General features: G+C 39.3%; 1 protein-coding gene across 4 annotated transcripts; it reads left to right on the top strand.

The window, feature by feature from the left end:
- The first annotated feature begins 1,234 nt into the window (after positions 1-1,234).
- On the top strand, positions 1,235-20,308 carry LOC139969481 (uncharacterized). Of its 4 annotated transcripts, none has more exons than XM_071974505.1 (13): positions 1,235-1,367; positions 3,593-3,703; positions 4,584-4,688; positions 5,073-5,128; positions 5,740-6,657; positions 8,319-8,598; positions 9,346-9,500; positions 10,309-10,413; positions 11,220-11,353; positions 13,872-14,071; positions 14,854-15,542; positions 15,914-16,086; positions 17,140-20,308. In XM_071974505.1, exons 2-13 carry the CDS (start codon positions 3,631-3,633, stop codon positions 17,249-17,251), a joined length of 3,000 nt encoding a protein of 999 aa, XP_071830606.1. In that variant the 5' UTR covers positions 1,235-1,367; positions 3,593-3,630; the 3' UTR covers positions 17,252-20,308. The 4 variants fall into 4 exon arrangements, with proteins under 4 accessions (XP_071830606.1, XP_071830607.1, XP_071830609.1 ...); XM_071974506.1 differs by having other exon boundaries at positions 1,290-1,427; XM_071974508.1 differs by having other exon boundaries at positions 1,301-1,422.
- The last annotated feature ends 590 nt before the right edge of the window (positions 20,309-20,898 follow it).

The raw sequence follows: 20,898 nt of genomic DNA, 5'->3' as shown, positions 1-20,898 counted from the left end.
TTCGGTAAATAAAAATATACATTAAAAAGATCGGGTAAAAAAAGGGGCATGGAAATATAATTAAACGATTTAGTCCTTCATGATTTATTTAGCGCCTGTAATCCAACTTGCATGCCGATAACGTATAGCCAATTATAACTTAAAATTAATATATATTCACAACTGTGAATGAATGTGATAGACGGGGACGTTTTGACTTACGGGGACGTTTTGACCAAAAGCGGGGACGTTTTGGTAAGGGAACGTTTTGGTAAAGGGACTTTTGACTGGTAAGCCGTTTGACTCCTAGCTCGTTCAAAGATTGCCGTAAAAAGTCGAAAATTCCACATACAGACTCCAAATCACGTTAAAACTCCGAAATATAGGAGGAAACAATACCGCCAAAAGTTGCTTGAAATTTGGAGACCAAACCTTATAGGCTAGAGATTATAATAATTCGATGATTAACTTAGTAATTTTCGGCATAACTGAACAACGGTCGTATTAATTATTCACCTGTATTCACATGTCTTCTCGGGCTCCTTCGTAAATTTAAGAAAGGATATAGATTGGCGGAGGTAAAATAGTTAAACTTAAGAGATGAAAAGTGGAATTCAGTTGTAAATGTTGAAATAAAAATAAGAGAAAACATCATTCTTATCAAATAAACAAAGCATATGCAGCATAAAGTGGCGAAGCCGATGCAGTGAATGTCGACAGTCTTACGTCGATATTTATATTGCAAAAGATCGAGAAAAAAGTACCAACCAAGTCTAAATTTCGCATAAATATTAATTGAAATATTAGTTCAATAGCTGCATGGGGCTTGCAGTGAAGAATAACATGTCAAATTACTACCAGTCATAAGAAAAAGGAAGGTCAGTACACAATATTGATTTCTGGTGATAGTCCGAGGAAATAAGACTTAAAAGAAAGTACAAATTTGAATGTTATAGAGTCAAATTTTCCATTGTTCTATATGGGCCATGGCAGTATTTACAGCACTAAATATCTTCTGTGACAGACTCGTACACCTAATTTTCTGACCAAATCAAACATATTATAAACATCTAGATGTTGAAGTTGATCTAGATGTTCATTTGATGGTTTCCCGCATACGCTACTTTCCGCTGAAAAAATTCTTCTGCGGAAAACACCTTTTTTTGATAGCTATCATGCAAAGGCTACTAAGGTTGATACGGCGTAATCTTTGGTACTCTGGAATGTTTTAACAACATGACGAAATAGAGGGCAGTTTACAAAAAATCGGAGTTTTTTCTTCCAGTAATACTGTGTATGTAGGACAGATACCATAACAGGCGGTGTATTATTAGTATTAGACTCTCAGAGAAAATGACATGTCGATTCCATAACGTTGTACTTGAAAGGTAGCAACAAAACAATTAATAAGAACGTTGATAATATATGAACCGCATACTAACCGTACGGTATAGCTTTCAAACTATTCTTAAAATGTGGTTCGTTGTTGTGATTTCATTTCAGTAGAGGCCTAAAGTTAGGCTAGGCTTTTCTCTGTCTTCTGTACTGTTGTTCTTGCTGTACCGCAGCCATGCTATGCCAAACGTTAGGGTTATGCTTATTTGTATGTCCTACGTTACAGTAGGCTAACTGCCTAGGCTGAGTTTTGTTGTGCCACGTTAGGCTACCTCCAAAACATTTCCCTAAATTAGGTTTAGCGTTATCGGAACTATAGTTCAACTTGCTATATTTGAGCTATCAATTATTCCCAAATTATTTTTTTCGAACTTGATACATTTGCAGTATAACAAGTGATATCTATCATATTATTTCATAGTGAGTTCAGCACAAAGCCTGTTCTTTTTTTTACTTTTAGTTTTACTAGGCTAGAGTAGGGATGCACCGGATCCAAATTTTTGGATCCGGCCGGAACCGGAGTTTGCCGGATAGTACTTGAAATCCGGCCGGATAAAATCCGGCCGGAACCGGATTTTTTCATTACACAAAAGAAAATCATTAATAAGAAGTAGAAGTATGATAGTTGTATTATTTTGGTTAATCTTTAGAAACAGTGGGTCAGACCATTGAGAAAATTAAATTAAACATGTTAAACCTGATTTTTCCTTACTTTGAATTTTTTTATTAATTTTTGGAAATAGGTTACATTGATTTAAGTTAATACCAACACCTTTTTAAGGAATAATTCAGGCCAGATTTTGAAAAATATCCGGCCAGATTTTGAAAAAGATCCGGCCGGATTTTGAAAATTATCCGGCCGGAACCCGAACCGGATAATTTCTCACTATCCGGCCGGATAGTCCGGCCGGACCGGATATCCGGTGCATCCCTAGGCTAGAGTACTGCATCATAAAACTGGATATCTATTCTTGGTGTAGCCTACTTAAGGCCTATAGCACGATATTAAGGGAAGATATTAATGCCATATGCTCCATAGTTTCTTCAACATTTTTGCAAAATACAAAAAAAGAATTGTAAATGTGCAAGTTGGTAAACATTGGATCCAATTATAGAATACAGGGCCATTCATTAGCTCTTCCCAGCATCCAGATGCGCGGTGTGTCTGTACATGTCCGTACACATATGACGCCCTCTAAAATTCCATCACGTACATATTTCATTTTGACTCCGCATGCGCGCATCCACCACGGAAGTACAGTACTAGGAAAGGACTTAAGAAAATTTTGGAAAAGTCTCCCCATATACCATCACATATTTCATTTTGACTCTGCATCCGCTCATCCACCCCGGGAGTACTAGGAATGGACTTAGAATTTTCCCTATATACCATCACGTATTTCAAATACTGAAAGTCCCGCATGTACGAAGATATTCCACATCAATAGTGTGTCGTTCTTAAAAGGCATCCGTACATGTGCGACGCCCTCAAAAATTCCACCACAGCAGTACTAGGAAAGGACTTAGGAAATTTTTGACTCCGCATCCAAGCATCCACGCATCCACTCAAAAAGAAAGAACTTGGACTTTGACATTTTTTACTCACATACGTAATGGGGTGAGACTGAGCATCCGCGCATCCGGATGCTCAGATAGAATCATCGAGTGGCCCTGTATTCTATAATTACTCCAAACATTGCAAGGCCAGCCTAGAATCTGATATGGCCTAGGCTAGGCCTATGTAGAAGTTAGAGAAATTTAATTTCAAAGTATGATTGCATTATAATTGCATCAAACATGCTGTTGAACCTAACAATATTATATCACATCTGCTACTGTACTTTAATAAAAATAAACCAAACGTTCTGTTATATATTGTCTTGCTAAAATTTGGCATAAAATGTGCAGATGAAACATTATTTAGACCAATTTATGCTTGTGGGGCACAAGATTTCCATGTTCTTATGTCATGGATAAAAAATATTTATGTATCAATATGTTTGAATAAAGAGAAACCAAACTATTTTAACCATATGCAAGGTTATCTCTTAGCTAAATTGTGTGGTTGCAGTCCAATCATGTCTTCATATTTCATGCATTCCTCAAAGTTAAAGTGACACATAGTAGCAAAGCTACTGTACTCTAATAAAATACAGCATTAAGGATTCAATAATCATTAAGTCTTGGTGTATTATCATTATTTTATGGTCTTATTTAGGAAAAGGTGACCACACTCCACAAAGAAACCTTTGAAGGATGGGTCGGAAGCGGTTGCAAGAGAATGCATCGAGACGCAGAAAAGTGTTACAGCTGGATAGTCAGAAATCTGGTGAGTGTATAGACACCCCTACCATACAGTAGATTTATGTGTCTATGTAGCAGGATTTAATCATTCGTGCATCATCACACCAAGCACGTTCGTGCATCAGAACACTGAGCACCAGTCAGTTTTTACGTAAAACTTACTTTACAAATTGTTTTCAAAGCTGTAAAATATGTCCCCTTTAATGCAGATGTTTTGCAAAGATTGACACTTTAAACTTGAACCAAAACTACCATACAGTTGATCAATCTAACTAGACACTTTCCAAGACGTTCTTGCCAATTAAAGGTTAATAAGATAATAAGCAAATAAGCCATGATCAATGATTCTATTTGGTTCACAGCTTTTCAATGCCCATATGTATCTTTTTTTTGCAGATGTTTTGCAAAGATTGACACTTTAAACTTGAACCAAAACTACCATACAGTTGATCAATCTAACTAGACACTTTCCAAGACGTTCTTGCCAATTAAAGGTTAATAAGATAATAAGCAAATAAGCCATGATCAATGATTCTATTTGGTTCACAGCTTTTCAATGCCCATATGTATCTTTTTGTTGATCACATATAATTCAAAGCAAATTTATGTAGGGGAAATTTAGAACTTTACAACACTTATACTTACATTATTTCAATTGTACCTATAGATACCTATTTACAGTGCCAAGGCTTATGGGTACATTGTTGTGGGGTTTTAGTATCTGTATTTAAAAAAAAATTGTATTCAAAGTCTAATCAAGTAGCTGCTTAACCATGTCTTGGTAAAGAAGGCGAAAAGATATAGAGACAGATTGAACACTCCCTAGTGCATTTATTTTTGGGGAAAAGTTGCCTATTTCTATTTGAAATGTTCATTTAAGTTTAACTTTCTTTGCCCATTTGAAGGCCCTTCCAACAAGCAGAATGCTCTTAGCGGATTAGTCGGTCAGTATGAAGGAAGTGACGATGAAGATGACCAGGACAATGGCTCAACTGCAATTCTTCCTCCAGGTCAGTATGATGGCTAGACTTATAGCCCCATTAGTTGTTATTGTGAATGCTAATCACATCCAAAGGTCCATGGCTAAGAAGTTACATATGAATATGTACAGTATGTTTGATTAATTGTCCAATGGGAAGCATTGAACTAGAATAAGACCCTTAAAAGTGCACATGATTGGTGAAAGTCAGTGAAAGAACTTGAAATAAACCCCCTTCATTACAAAAAGGTTAATTGTACTGCACAATCTACCGAATATGATCTTTCAATAAACATGTACAAGGTTGCACCCTATTTTGAGGTTTTTTTTTTATTTGAAGCACGCATGGCCGTGCCAGTCGCTGTCTTTTAGCTTAATTAATCATGATAAATACTTTGCTCTTTTTCCTTTCCAGCAAATGGAAACAAACCACCAGATGTCATGGATACCAAACTAGCAGATTTTCTGGCGGTAAGGAGTCTTGTCAAGAAACTTAACATTTTGTGAATAGACTTGTTGAACAGATGAGTTGTAACCAAATGCAGTCATACCTCCAATTGGGAAAAGGGGGGTGGGGGGGAGTTTTGGGATTGTGTATTGTTGTGACCAACTTTCAATGTTAATGTAATGGTCAGGGACTCATCCACCTATGTGTCAGCATCAGTACTTATGATTCTTCCTCATCAGAAGTTTTCATGAATCTTTAAATTAACAAAATAATTCTCCTATGGGGTTAGAGCTTCCCTCAAGCTCTCCCCTCCACCCTCGTGACACCTTTCGCCAAGAAGAAAACTACCAGCTACTTTTAACTGCACTTTGTAAACCCAGCTACACTGCAATATTTCTATTGAACAATGGTCCTGAAGATAACGGATGAACTACTGTAGAAGCTTGTCTTGTATGACACTATAGCTTGTTGATTTTGTCCGCAGTTACATATCTCTAACAGTCCGAGTGGTCTTAATATTTTGATCAAAAGTATGTGGGCGTGAGGGAGTTTTAAGAAAAGCCAGTAAATTATTCATAAATTTGAACAAATTTGGGATCATACTCTTTTTATTTTTTGCTTTTCTTCGGGGCAGGAAATTGATGCACTGGACAGTGGATCCAGCACCCCACAGCACACCGAGCCAGACAGCACAGAGGCGGCAGAAACCAAGGAGGAGAAAACGGAAGATGCAAGCAGCTCTACGATTGTGGAAGAAACAACAGAACCTGTTGAACAGGAATGGCAAGAAATACTGGATCCAAACACAAACTGTTACTACTATTGGAACTCAAAGACCAATGAAGTCACCTGGGAGGCACCTGCCGCTTACAAGCCTCCCACTACTGCCCCAACTGAAGCAGCTGATACCACCCGGGCAGAGAAAGAACCCACATTACTGGAAAAGCTCACTCGACAAGAACCAGACTCCAGCGGTGCAGGGAAGGATAACGTCGCGGAGAAAGAGAAAGAAGATAGCGAAACGGACGAGGAAGCAGCTAATTCTGAGCCCCATGTGGAGGTATCAGCAGGGGCCATCGGGGGTATAGTGGGTTACGACTCTCCAGAGGAGGATAATAGTAGCCATGATGAGAGCGAGAAGAAAGACGAAGAAGAAGAAGGTAAAAGTGAAACAGAGATGGAGCAAGTTGTGAAACAGACGGATGAAAAGGAGGTTCTCGGATCTGAGGAAAATAAGGAAGAGAAGGAGGCAGAGAGTAAGAAAGAGCAGAATGGGAAACCAAGTGGAGAACAGGGCGAGAGAAGCGGGAAGAAAATATCGGAGGGAAAATCAAATGCCGATGACGACGAAGACGACGATGATCTGTCTCGCTACCAGCTCTTTGATGACGATGAGGATGAGAATGACAAGGGAGGCAGAAAGGAGGGCGGTGCCACAGAAGAAGAAGAAGAAGATGAAAAAGGAGAAGAGGAGGAGGAGGAGGAGGAGGATGTGGACGAAGATGTAGAAGATATTGATAAACAGCTGGAAGAAGAACTGGAGCAGAAAAAGGTATGAGACATGTGTTGAAGGGGACAGAGACTGGTGCAAGACATATGTTGAAGGGGACATAGACTGGTGTAGGACATGTGTTGAAGGGGACAGAGACTGGTGTAAGACGTGTATTGAAGGGGACAGTTACTGGCATAAGACATCTGTTGAAGGGGGCAGAGACTAGTGTAGGACATGTGTTGAAGGGGACAGAGACTGGTGTAAGACGTGTGTTGAAGGGGACAGTTACTGGCATAAGACATCTGTTGAAGGGGGCAGAGACTGGTGTAAGACATGTGTTGAAGGGGACAGAGACTGGTGTAAGACGTGTGTTGAAGGGGACAGTTACTTGCATAAGACATCTGTTGAAGGGGGCAGAGACTGGTCTAAGACATGTGTTGAATGAGACAGTTACTGGTATAAGACATGTGATGGATGGGACAGTTACTGGTGTAAGACATGTGTTGAAGGGGACAGTTACTGGTATGAGACAACTGTTGAAGGGGACAGAGACTGGTATTAGACATGTATTGAAGGGGACAGTTACTGGCATAAGACATCTGTTGAAGAGGGCAGAGACTGGTGTAAGACATGTGTTGAAGAGGACAGTTACTGGTATTAGACATGTGTTGAAGGGAACAGTTACTGGTATAAGACATATGTTGAAGGGGACAGTTACTGGTATGAGACATCTGTTGAAGGGGACAGTTACTGGTATGAGACATCTGTTGAAGGGGACAGAGACTGGTATTAGACATGTGTTGAAGGGGACAGTCACTGGTATAAGACATTTGTTGAAGGGGACAGCTACTGGTGTAGGACATGTGTTGAATGAGACAGTTACTGGTATAAGACATTTGTTGAAGGGGACAGTTACTGGAATACGACATGTGTTGAAGGGGACCGTTACTGGTATAAGATATCTGTTGAAGGGGACAGTTACTGTTGTAAGACATCCGGTGAATGAGACAGTTACTGACTAGTGTAAGCCATCCGTTGAATGAGACAATTATAGGTGTAAGACATTGGCTGAAGAGATAATTACTGGTACAGGGTAGATATCTTTTGAAAGATACAGTCTCTGGTTCAAGACATTTGTTGAACGAGACAGACATTAGTGTACAGTAAGACATCAGTTGATTGAGGCAGTCACCGATGTAGGACATCTGTTGAATAAGAAAGTTTCTGGTGTAAGACATCTGTTGAATGAGACCCCAATTCTCTCCTATAAATCAGGAATCAGGGTTTGATGTAGCTGTTAGAATCATGCTAAGAAGCCGACGCAGCACCAAGAAGTATCAACCATTACTCTTAAGAATATTTGAATGAGAAAACTGGTTGTTTTTGTTTACAAACATTGCAAGGGTCATTCCTCAAATTTGGAGACCACCTTTTGATATGTTAATTTTTGGTATCCCTGCTCACACACGGGGTCAACTAGGTTAGACTCTCCCTTAAAATATTTGGCAATTTTGAAAGTGTTGGCTATTCTCTCTGATGTATCTGTTTTGTTCAGAAAACATCTGCTTAGCAATGTCACCCACCATCTTATAAAAAAATATGCTTTAGTTGTCTACAGTAACAGCTACTTTATAATGTACAGCAATGCAGAAACTGACATACTGAAACAGGCTATATAACATATTTTGTACGACCACCTGTAAATTATATCTGTTCTTCAGGCGGAGCTTAGAAAGTTGGAGCTCTTGGACACTGTCGAAACAGAAACGGAAGAGAAAGACATGATCAAAGAAGATGGAGAAGGTGAAGAACAGATGGAAGCTGTGGAAGAACAAAATGGAGATGAGGAGGAAGGGGAGGAGGAAGAGGAGGAGGAAGAGGATATTCAGAAACTGGAGTCGGATCTCAAGAGGAAGCTGGAAGAGTTGGGCGGGATCGACGAGCTGGAAGAGACTAAAGAGACGGTGAAAAGGAAGATAGAGGAGGTGGAAGATGGAGAAGGTGAGAACTTATCGTAAAAGAAGAGCAGAGAATAATCTATCCAGTAGCGCATTGCTAAAAGTAGAGCAGGGAATAAATATATCCGGTATCACATCGCAAAATGCAAAATTTGCTGTAAAGTGGAAACATATAGCAGGGTTCTTTTTGTTGGTAATATAGGAATTATAGTATTTTAGAGCAGACAAATTGCAGAGGTATACAAACTTGGAACACTAACTTATTCCCTGTAGAGGTGTGGTGGTTGTCCCTTGTGAAATTTTTTATAATACAGGAACTATATGGTATTTCAGAGCAGACAAATTGTAGAGGTATGCAAACTTGGAACACTAACTTGTCCCTTGTGATCGTATGAACATCAAGAGTCAGTTAATGACCGTGTAATGAACAGTGATGAAATTAAATTAAAGGCTGGATTTCAGGAATACAGATAGGTTAGGCCATATCATAGACCGCATCAAGTGTGTTCTATTGTATGAGGTATATTGAGTTATAGGTACTGTTTGATGTATGAACGAGGTTATCGGTAGTAGCGAGTGGTGTAAGTCCTAAAAAGAATCAGATAATGGAATTGAAAGGATCTCTAAAATTTCCCAGTTAGTTTGCTATGATTAATTGACTGATATTTAATTTAACAGGTAGAAAAGTCAGTCGAAAGATAAAGAAAGTAAGAAATTACCAAACTTAAGATTGATGAATATGCTGTTATGATTCATTGAGAAACATTATTTGGCTGATCTCATATTGCAGAAGCTATGGATGAGGATAAAGTGGAGATAATCCCACCCAAGAAGATGAGGACTGCAGGGTCAGTAGAGACGGTGGAGGTAGGAGTCCAGTGTGATCTTGAGACTCCAGAAGAATCCACGAGCAGGAAGAAGATGAAAGAAGAGGAACAGATGAAGGTATGGACTTGTTTATACTATACTTGTTATGGACCTGTTTTACTATACTTGTTATGGACTTGTTATACTATACTTGTTATGAACCTGTTATACTATACTTGTTATGGACCTGTTATACTATACTTGTTATGGACCTGTTATACTATATTTGTTATGGACCTGTTGTACTATACTTGTTATGGACCTGTTATACTATACTTGTTATGGACTTGTTATACTATTGCATTAAGATAAACAGGTTGACATACATATTGACAGGTTACCTGTAGTATATTTTGACCCTCTGGTGCCATAACTCAATGACAATTTGTCTGTACCTTTAATGTTTACACACGAAGAGGAGAGGTGGGTGGTGGGAAAGGGTGAAGAACTTGAGCGCCAATGAACAGGAGTTGGCACACCTATGGACAGAGGTACAGTAAAAGAAAGAAAGTGCTTGAAGGGGAATGAAGATGTGTTGAATGTTGGATGACTGTTGTCATTTAAAGAAGGAAACTGGGAGATATAAAACAGACGCTGAAGACCAGCTTGTCTTAGAGATGAGCAGACCTACCCTTTGAGGTAGCCCAATGGACAAGCAGATCATATCCAGTGTGTGATACCCTTAATCATAAATTTATCGTTTCCAGCTACTATCATTGCTATGGTGACAGATTTGAATAGAAACCCTTCACTTTCTCCCCTCGCTCACACCCTCCTACCCCATGCCCCCTTCCTCCAATTTCGTCAATCATCTTCTCGATTAGAAGGAGGGAATTGTCCATTGTTGAGAGGCTTAATATGTTGGATTTTCCTTTCTGTTTTTTAGACAAAAATAGTGGACCTGGCTTCAACACTCACCAGCAAACTGCAATTCTTAGGCATAAGCAAGAAAGGTCTCACCAAGTTCCAGCTTCTTCTCATCTCTACAGAAGTAAGTGTTTAGTAAAGCCCTTTAGCTTACATTAAGCTTGGTGTGTAATTCTGTTATACCTCATCTCGATGAAAGAGAGTGCGAGGACTAGCACTTTATTTGTAACTTTAGTACCCTATGTGTGTGTTTTATGGTGTAGACCTAACTACTACACAGAACTGCTAGTCTTTCACTTGAGTTTATGTTAACCATTGCCTTTAAAACCTGAAGGGATATTGTTGTGTCCGAATTTGATTGCTTAAGGCAAATACTGGGAAATATTCTGCATCTTTCTGTCAAAAATGCATCCTCATAGCATTTTGAAAGGCAAAGAAATGAAAATATGTCAAATTTATTGCAATTTTTTTTTGGGGGGGGGGGGGGGGAATGGACTTGGCGACAACAGATTCAATGATGTTGTGATGGCGGTTGAGCTGTGAAATGTCTTCGCTTTTCTTTACAATAATATTAAACTCATTTATCGACAAAGGAAAGTAATATTTTTACAGAATAGCTTTGTCTACCAATGCTGGTCTTTTGATAGATTGTAAAAAAGTTTTATCGTCAAAGAAGAACGCAAGGCCGGCTCAACTAGTCGGTTTGTGATGTCGTCAGCTGTGTCACATCACCATATCCCTCCCACCTTCTGGTTTGGAAGAGATTCATCTGTTTCCACAAAGTTTCCCGACAATGTCAGAATGATTGCGAGTGTCGTTAGGTCGTCTCGTTTCCGCCCGTTTCGACCGGCGTTTACAAGAGGATGACTTTTACATTGATGATGTTTTTCATTGTTTTTATGTCGCCTTTCTGTTTGATCTTATCTTCAGACAAGAATCCAAGACTGGAGGGAAGGCCTGTTGGAGAGCAAGCACCTGATAAGGAAACTGGAGACGGCAGACTGGGAGTTGGAACGTTACGAGAGCGAAGCCGCACCCCGCGGATGGAGTTGCCATTGGGACAGGTACGGTTTACGTTTTGGTCTTTATCTGGCCTCACCGTACCTTTGAACAATGAACTGCTACGATTTGCTTTGAACAATATTTTTTTGCACACTCTGCTGTCAAATTTTCACAGCGTCAGAAGATATTGCCCATTGGAAAAGTGACAGGACAGTGTCGATGCCTTACATCCAGTTCACTTATATTGGGTCCCCCAGCAGTCCTTTAAAAAGACAACAATTTTAGTTGCTCCTTAAATGTGGACCCACCTTACCTAAAGAGGGCTGCCTCTGTACCGCTATCCCTTATAAAGTATCAAGAACAAAATTAGAGGGCCATAACCCCCACCCCCCCCCCCCTCCCTACCATACCATATCCTGAACCACTTTGTCATAGTGTTTCTAACCTCCATTCCTTACAAAGTGATTCAGTTCACAGACAAATGGCTTTTATCCCATATACACTATAAGTCATCAAGCTTGCAAAACTAGGGAGGACTTTAACATGTCGAGTCCCTCTGCACTGGACTCTGACCTTCTATCAAATTGCGGTAGCCTATTTTGATGTTGACATAGAATCTTAAAATCCTGATAATGACCAAGTTTATAGGAACCAACTTAGTTATAAATAAATAGAATTGCTAGATTGTCCTTTCCCTCTCCCTGTGTCAGACGAGTTCTTTCTAGTCTATCTTCCCAAAGGAAATAAATTCATAGGACGGTAAAATGGGTCTAGGCTTGGTTTTTCCTTTGAATCTAATCTTTGATTCTTTCCATACCCTGTACCCTCTACTCAACAGCCCCCCCCCCATTTCCTTGGTCCCCACATTTTGACTGCTAAGGCTATAGGTAAAGAACTCTACAATCTTCTCATGCCCTCCCGTGGCCCATGGTTAAACCTGTTTAGTGGGTCACCCCACCGAGGATTTTGGGGGTCAATGAACCGGATCTGACATCCCATAGGGATGCGCTTTGCAAACATTTCTTTCTCTCCTGTGATGATGGAACATCTTAAGTAGATGTAGTTCTAGAGCCTTGGACTTGGTGGAAGTGACTGGAGGGAGACTACCAAGGTCAGAGGTCATTTGGCAGTGATGTCTGAAGAGCTGGATCCCGGTACGGTCAGTCTGTTACCTTTCATTATTTTGTAAGGCCAGTGTGGTACTACTTGGTGAGTCATCCACACAATAAATCATTTATAATGTTCTTATTATTGTCATATGTGTGAATTTGTAGCATTTTTTTAAATTTTTTTTTTCCGTTAAGTACATTAATTATTTGCATTGGTCATATTCCATGCGTCTACCGGCTGTCGGTAAAGATTTAATGTTGCTTGACATCTATTGAACCAACAGACTATTTGTGTCTTATATGTGTATTAGATAAAAGTGTTTGTTTTTCTTTGAAGGTTTCGGTAGGGGGAGGGGAGATAAGAGCTGACATAGTATTATGTAATGATTCTTCCATGATCCTTGCCTCGTAAGAATGGGTCAGGAGGGGGAGTTTAAAATATTAAATGAAAAAGTAAAGTTTAAAGAATAATGAATAAAACCTCTAATTTACTGAGAGCTTTCAACTGACACTTGTGAACATCCTCCAGACATCACTTAGTAATAACCAAGAAGGCATAAAGTAGCTGCTGTCACTTTTGTCATAATGATTAAGTAAACCTCTGTTTTATTAATTAAGGTTCTCAGCTCATGTGGTTCTTTGGGATCGTCCAAGCATTAAGTAAACCATCAAACTCACTGATAGCTCATCAGTTATTTGTAGTGGTAAAGAGCTAAACCTGACATGTGCTTTGAAATCTGATAGTTACCAAAATGGCCTGTCTACAGTACTAAACAGGACAGTAACATTATCCTGTAGTTGTCTTACAACAGATTTGAAGTCGGGTAATTTGAGAAGGTTTTCTTTTCCTTCAAACCCTGTAGGACTTTAACAGACAAATGAGGTAAAAAAGAGAAGGAAAAGGATTGTAGAACGCATGTTTAGGTAAATTTAGAGGGCCTGATCCCTCTAGGACCAAAACATCAGGCCCTCAAAACTTTAAGATAAGAGAAAAAAGGGTATCTCGCTCAGTGATATGTTGATGATTCTTGGTAGAGTCCTGTAATTGTGCGACTCACAGTGAATGTTGTCCGAGTCGCTTACATAGCTGGCTCAATCAGTGATACATTTAGAGAAAGTTGGAAGAGTGAGCTAAAATGGTGCCTCACTTGGTTATCCACACATGAATGTTGGCATTGCCTTTGCAACTCATGTATTTTTTTGGGGGGGAAATTTGTAGTAGTTTCATTGGTGACTCACAAATGATGCATTGCTGAAAGTTTACAGAGTCAACAGTAAGTCATCTGACTTATTGATGTTTTTTTTTATTTTTATGCTCGACTCTCTCTCTCTTTTCTCCTTGGTAATTTTAGCAGCAGCATCATCTTCTTCATCATTATCATCATCAACCCCTTCTGATTTTTCTAATTCATCTTCGCTGTCTCTCTATCATGTTCCCCTTTTTTTTGTTTTCCTCTCTTGACCCTGACAGGAACCACAAGCAGTACTTCTACATGAAGCAGTCCACGGGAGAGTCCCAATGGGAGTATCCTCTGGAGGCCATGCAACTGGAACAGGAGAAGATAGGCGTCACGGGCAAGGAAGACTCGCAGGCAGCCTTCACTCTGGCGTCGTCGGTAGAGGGCGCTGTTTACAACAAGGATTCGCTGTTGAACATGATTTCGTCTACTGGTAAGCTCCACAAAGTCGATCCAAAAGCATCTGTAAGAAATGAGAGACAAGCGTTTCGACAGCATCGGTCAAAACGTTGATGCCACCAGAGTATGTCCCTGGCATTAATGTTGCTAGTGAAAGGAACAGTTGATGGCCATGACCTTATACATGTAGGGGTTAATGATAGGGTTTATGGAACTTATAAAGGTGCAGGTACTTCCTGTATGAAAGAAGACATTTGATACAGTTACAACAGCTTCAGTGAAAATTTTAGGAATGTGAAGCTTACTAGTGCTGAGATGCATTATGTTATAATCAAACTGAATTATAAAAATTACTAGAACAAGAACAATTGTGGCCGTGGCTTCCGTATGAGACCAAAATGTGTTTATCTATAGTAGTGTCTGTTGCGATGGTGAGAATTTGTTTTTAGGAAAGTGTTACCGAAAATAGTCGGAACGATGCTGTAATTGACAACAAGATTCAGTCCAGCTGTTTACAAACTGAATATGTTTTTGATACTTTTTTATTTTGATAGGAATGTGTTTGTTATCTAGAATAAGTCTGCTCTTGGTTTTGTTGTGTCACTTTGGAGAGTCAAATTCCAAGGGCAGTGCCATTGATCAGGTGATATAAAGATAGATTTGCTATGCGCATCTTCTATAACCATGACAGCATGTTTTAATAATTGTTTTTTCAGTCTATTTCAGAGCTGGCGATGTCACAGTAACCAATGTGAGAAAAGTTGCATTCTCAATAAAGGCAATGTTGACACCTTTCTGTTCTACTTGTCTCCACAGAGGGAAGCAAACAAGAAGTTTCCTCCGAGGTGACCACAAAGAAGAGCAGCAAAAAGGGAAAATCCAAAGTGAAGAAAAAACTTAAGGAGGCACCAATCACCGTGAAGGAAGAAGCTCCCCCTCCGCCTATCCCAGCCTTGGAGGTGTTAGCTGTGGCCCCACCTCCCCCTCCAGAACCAGACTCAGTCTCTAATCCTCCTCCTCCACCCCCACCCTCAGAACCTTACCCTCCTCCCCCTCCAGACGAGCCTCCACCACCAGGGACTGAGTTGGATATACCCCCTTTGCCACCCTCCCCACCACCACCGCCTCCAGATGATGGCGACGTCCCTCCCCCTCCGCCCCTATCTCCATCCCCTCCTCTGCCATCGTCGGAATCAGATCCTCATTTACCAGCCAGCCTAGCAGCGCCACCTCCACCGCCTCCTCCAGCGCCCCCCGAAGACGAATTGGAGGAACCAGCCGCACCCCCTCCGGAACCAGAGAGCAATGTGGCTATCATAGGTAAACCACAGTTGATCTACGATCAAGCACAGCTGTCCTCCTTGCCTCAGTTGTATAGCGCCCAACCGACGTTTGACAACATCGATGGTGAACCAGTGGATGAGACGACCGCTTCCCCCGACAGCTCAGTAGAACCAAAGACAGCCAAGAAAGGCAGCAAGTCTAAGAAACTTAAGAAAGCTAAGGTATGGATTAGATTCAGCTTTTGTACATTAATAAAATCATATTTGCTTTTGATGTGATAATTGAGAAAACAATTTTTAAAGGAAGCCTAAAGCATAATCAACTCATCTTTTCCTTCTGAAATAATAATTAAGAACATCTTACTTCAAAGTGTCACTTGCAAGGAAGCCAAAAGTATTAGGCAATGTGTACTTGGGTGTTAACCATTTTATGCAATATTGAAATATTCATGATTTCTTTTCCGTTTTGGACAGAAGTGCAGTCATCTTATCGAAGTATATATTAAATAGGGTGTTTTTCATATGTTGTTTGTTCTTTTTCCCCCACCGTTTTTCAAACAACATTTTTCTTGTCTTAACTCTCTTGTTCTTAGGAGAAAAAACTTTTAGCCAAGAAGAAGATTCCTCACTCCCTAGTCGAGAAATGGAAACAGATCAAACAGGAGCAAGCCAAGGAAGAGGAAGGGAGCTCGTCGTCCGAGGAGGAAGACCACAAAGTAGTAAACCAGAAGAGAATATTGGAATGGAAGAAGGATCAAATTGAAAAGTATGTCAAGAGAGTTAAATCACAAGAGGTGTTCTGAAAGGCATAGGGTTTCAATTCAATTAAAAACTACTTCTCATTTTGGAATGGGGGGTAGGGGTAGGTTTGGTTGGTACTGGGTGCCACTATGACCAAGCGATGAGTGGGAAAATCCCACAATGTGACTAAATGATCTCTATGGTTAGACCAAGTTTACTTGTTACTAATAAGGCAGCCGTCAACAACTGTTCAATCCAGACAATATTGTCATGTAAAAGTTAATGTGAATAATATTTTCTTCTTTTTTTTTGCTTTTCGTTCACAAACCTTTCGTATGCCCAGTTTCCTAATATCCGGTACAATATCAGCTGAGTGAAGTTAGAGATGGTTTTTTTTTTGTGTGTGGTACCTCTCCTATCTTTACTGGTGGAGGTGATTGGTTCCAACAGATTTAAGTAATTTCAACACAAAATGCAATTTTAAGAAAGTACATGTGCTCTCATTCTGATTCCTTGATTATTCACCCATTACAAGTAAGCGTAGTTACAAACAGTGGATTGTTCATGTGTAGAATGTGGCAATGAAGAGAGTGCTATCTAGTTGTTCAATCAGCCTAGACACTTGAAGAGGGTAACACCGTCTACCTCAATTATTGATTACATATCAGGCTAACCCCAACTAAATCTGCATATCAAGCTAATCCCAACTAAATCTGCATATAAGGCTAACCCCAACTAAATCTGCATATCAGGCTAACCCCAACTTAACCTACCACAATCGTTTACATATGAGTAACCTTTGACTGCACTGATATCACTAAGACAATGTTGAGCATGGCATTTAGAGTGCGGAGTTATCTTTTGTCACTGCCCTGTGCCATATTGGAATGTACAGTCGGTCCCTTGCCATACACATTGTAACCAGCATTCCTAATCTTACAAAAAATGCATATAGCTAAAGCAATGTGTCCAGGGGTTGTGTCAAAAAAGGCCCAGCTGGGCACCAATTGGTTCAGTAGTTGCGATTGGTTGATCGTTATATTTTAATATATCTATATCTATATTTGACTCTTTTCAGGGGTAAGGCCCAGTACAATGCCAACTTTGAGACAATCAGAGGTGATTGGAGAGAGAGGTTGCAGAAAAAGAAGAAGAAGAAGAAGGGAGTAGTAGGAGGAGGAACAAGCTAAGCATCTTCCAGGAAAATTAATTAACCAACCATGGAACTAAACGAAACTGTGATAAAACAGCTCTGGAATTTGTATCGGACTAAAGAATGGAACTAGGAGAACGTTTCTTCATTCCTGCCCGACTTTGTTTTTGCTTTCTCTTTTTGATTTCATTCCCGAAGCTGTCCCCGGTCATGTTAATATGTTAGTCTTACGTACAAATGTTATTCATCAGTTAGTCTTACATACAACATTTCTTCATCAGTTCATTTTAAAGGTAGTGAGTATTGTTTAGCAAATATGCTAGAGAATTGAACAAATGGGAAAGTATTGCTGAATCATCAAAGAGCTGATTTACTGCCAACGGTCTCAAGGAAATATTACTTCTGTGTGCTGTTTGCTTAAATCTTAAATGTCAGACTAGGAATTAGATATTATGAAATCTTGGAATTTAAAGTAAACGTTTTACAGAAAAGTTGTGAGCACACCGAAGTGTTCAATGTTCAATACTGATTTCTTTTTCAAATAGTAATGTGTAAAGGTTATTGGCAAGGCACTTTGAGTGAATTGTTATATATGACACTGATATTTGAATTTCTAACATTGATCATGATCAGTAAGATGAAAAGAGAGTCTGTGTCTGTGCCACCAATGTTTAGGTCTACTTTCAGTCTACTGTCTACTATTAAAGGTCTACTTTCAAAGAGAATGCTTCTCTCTCTCTCTCTCTTTGTAAATAAAACTTATGAACAGACCAAGAGTTGCCTTTTCATGCCATGTGGTTATCTGAGGTTGGAAGTTAATATATATATTCTTATCATCGACTCTTGAATATTGCATTGCATTGCACGGGTGATTTGAAATGTCTTGGTAGGTGTTGAGAGAATATTCAATCTTGGATCATAGCTCTTCCCAAAACTGTAAGATAAAGAGACCAAGAGTTGCCTTTGATGCAAGGTGATTATCTGATGTCAAACTTGGATCTTAGCAGGCCTCTGTACTGGTTAAGTTTCAGTATAGCACATATTAACACTGTCATTAAGTATCCTTTGGTGGCTATGGAAGTGCTATTCAAATCTTGAATAATTACAGTCACAGAACATTAACAATCATTGTTGTGTGGAAATGCTGTAATCCTTACCACAGTGGCATGGCAGACCATAAAGGCTCACCAAATTTGCATTGAAAGTCCCCCCAGAATTTACCGCGATTGGAACAAGTCCTCAATGGATTCAATGAAGTCTTTCAAAAGCCAGCAACAATTTGTAATGAAGTCCTTTATTGTTGCTATTGTAGTCTTAAACTTGCCCTTTTTATCATTTGATAAGAAACATTTTGCTCGTACTCTGTGAGTTAACTTTACTTAATATAACTCATAGGTAATAAACAAAGACTTCTTCCTAGTTTTGTATTCTAAGGATAACAGTTCAAACTAACAAACCTTCCATCTGTAATATTTGATTTGGGACATGTAAAGAAAGAGGGCAATAATGTCAAGTTATAGAATTCCCAGCTGGCTAGTGGTTTGCTGGATTTAGTGTCAAGACTGCTAAGCAAGTTGAATATTTGAGAAATACTTTCACAGATACACCTGTACACAACACACAAACTCTCTTAATTATGCTTAATTATGCTTATTATGGTTGTCAAATTTTATTCAAGTTTGAACTCTTAATTCCTTTGTCTTTGTCATATGTTTGCACATTTCATTCAATGATGTAAAGAAGTTTTCTCACAGCTTTATTTCAGTCATGAGCTTTTTCCGCGAATTCGCGGTATATACGTGATTTCTTTTCTAACTCGGGGACAAAAACTATTATCCTAACACACTGTAGCATACGCAAACTGGAGCCTATACCGCAAAGTTTTGCAAAGTTCCGTGATTTTTTTTGTTACCCCAGGCTCATCCCTGTTATTTACAATTTGTATACTTATATTGTCATTACAAAGTATCACATTATGTCACTTTCAGCGTTTGAAGTTCAATTGGTCCATCAAAGGAACAGGTTTTGCAAAAGGCTGTTATCCTACTTTTGTGATCTATGAGGGTTATTATTACCGTGTGGGAAGATCATGGTACTGTATGGTACAGGTAGTAGTGTTGTATATCACCGTATCTGATCAGTGCCATGATTAAGTTTATTGGATTGCAACTTGAAGTGAGTCCACATTCAACGGAAAGGTGATGTCAATGCTACAGTACGGTATTCATTTCCTAACTGTCATTTAATCACAACAAGGTTCCAAAGCAAAGAGTTTGCTCATCGTGTGTTGTTCTTACATAACATTTGCAACTGGTATGGTGTAGATACATGAAATCTGTTATCTATACCAAGATCTGTTTTGATGCATTCAGGCATTGACCCAGGAGAAGTGGATTGAGTTAAACCTCCCCTGTCCCTCTTTTAACTCTACACAAAAATGGTAAAAGTAGTGATTAGCACAACTGGGCATGTAGACCTAATTTATAGCCTAAATATGTCTCACACTTTGATTTTTTTCTGGGGAAAACCCCTACACCGGAGTAGGTTTCAATACATATCCTCAGCACCGCCACCTTTCAGAATGCTGGATCCTACCTTGCATACGTAAATATGCTGTGTAAAATCAATTGAAATTGAAAGAAATCATGGAATTTAATGAAAGAATGGTTGAATATAGTATATCATCTTTGTGTCATACTTAGTATTCACATCATTTAGTATGATATATGACCGAATAATGATGAGTCATTTGAAGTGAAAGTAATTTTTTATTTTTTTGGTCTTTCCTTTCTTTGTGTTCAGAGTCATAGAACATGGCTATGATGTGTTTTGTTTGCATAATCCCATAGAGGGAGTTATTGTAAACGAATACATGACACGTAAAAAGTAAGAAGTTATAAAGGTGATCCTTGAATACAAAGTTGTCATTCACGATGTTACTTAACAGTAACGTATAAGGATGTGAATGACCAATATTACAGGTGGATCATTTGTGGCCAACTGTTAGTGGAACTGGTTCCATCATAAGATGGGTTTATAATGTAAATATGTTGATGTATTCTGAATACACACGAAACGAAAACATCGCTAATAATCTTCTTTTTAACTTGTCATTCCTGGATGCCGACACAATTTACCCTAGAGAAGTGTATCCAAATGTTTACAGCGGCGATATTCACTGGCCATGTATATATTGGCACGTGGCATTTACCTATAGATGAACCAATATTACTACGTCACCTTGGCAGAAGCAAAACTTGTTGTAGCTCACTCCCAAACTGGCTGAATAAAATGTTGAATCCAGTGGCGTAGCTAGACACCCTCACCCCAATATTTGTCAGCCCCAGCCCAAAAACTATTGTCGGAAAACTTTTTTTAAAGCAGTTTCTGTCTACTTCCTAGAACCCAACCTTCACAAGCAATAACATAATAATGTTATACAGTGTATCTCCTACCTTCTCTCTGTATCCACTTACAGTTTATCTCCTACCTCTCCTCTTCCCCCTGTTTGTTTCTTTCTTCTCTCCATCCTAAGTCCACTAATCCTCTTACTTCAATCTATTTTGTGTTCACCCTGCTCATTAATCTGTTTGTATCATGTGTTTGTATTTGTCCCTTGTAGTTTATGTCACTTGTCATTCAGCCTCTGATCTTTCTAGGATCGAAACATCAGGCCCCTTACTT

The sequence above is a fragment of the Apostichopus japonicus genome, chromosome 7, assembly GCF_037975245.1.
Source record: "Apostichopus japonicus isolate 1M-3 chromosome 7, ASM3797524v1, whole genome shotgun sequence".
NCBI lineage: Eukaryota > Metazoa > Echinodermata > Holothuroidea > Aspidochirotida > Stichopodidae > Apostichopus > Apostichopus japonicus.
This window is presented reverse-complemented; position numbering and strand designations above follow the sequence as displayed.

Bases quoted from the DNA above. Each gene is read 5' to 3' on its own strand.
- LOC139969481 (XM_071974505.1), top strand. From the start codon at position 3,631: ATGGGTCGGAAGCGGTTGCAAGAGAATGCATCGAGACGCAGAAAAGTG. The intron at 5,129-5,739 runs GTAAGGAGTCTT...TCTTCGGGGCAG, and splicing joins AACTAGCAGATTTTCTGGCG to GAAATTGATGCACTGGACAG. The intron at 15,543-15,913 runs GTATGGATTAGA...TCTTGTTCTTAG, and splicing joins AGAAACTTAAGAAAGCTAAG to GAGAAAAAACTTTTAGCCAA.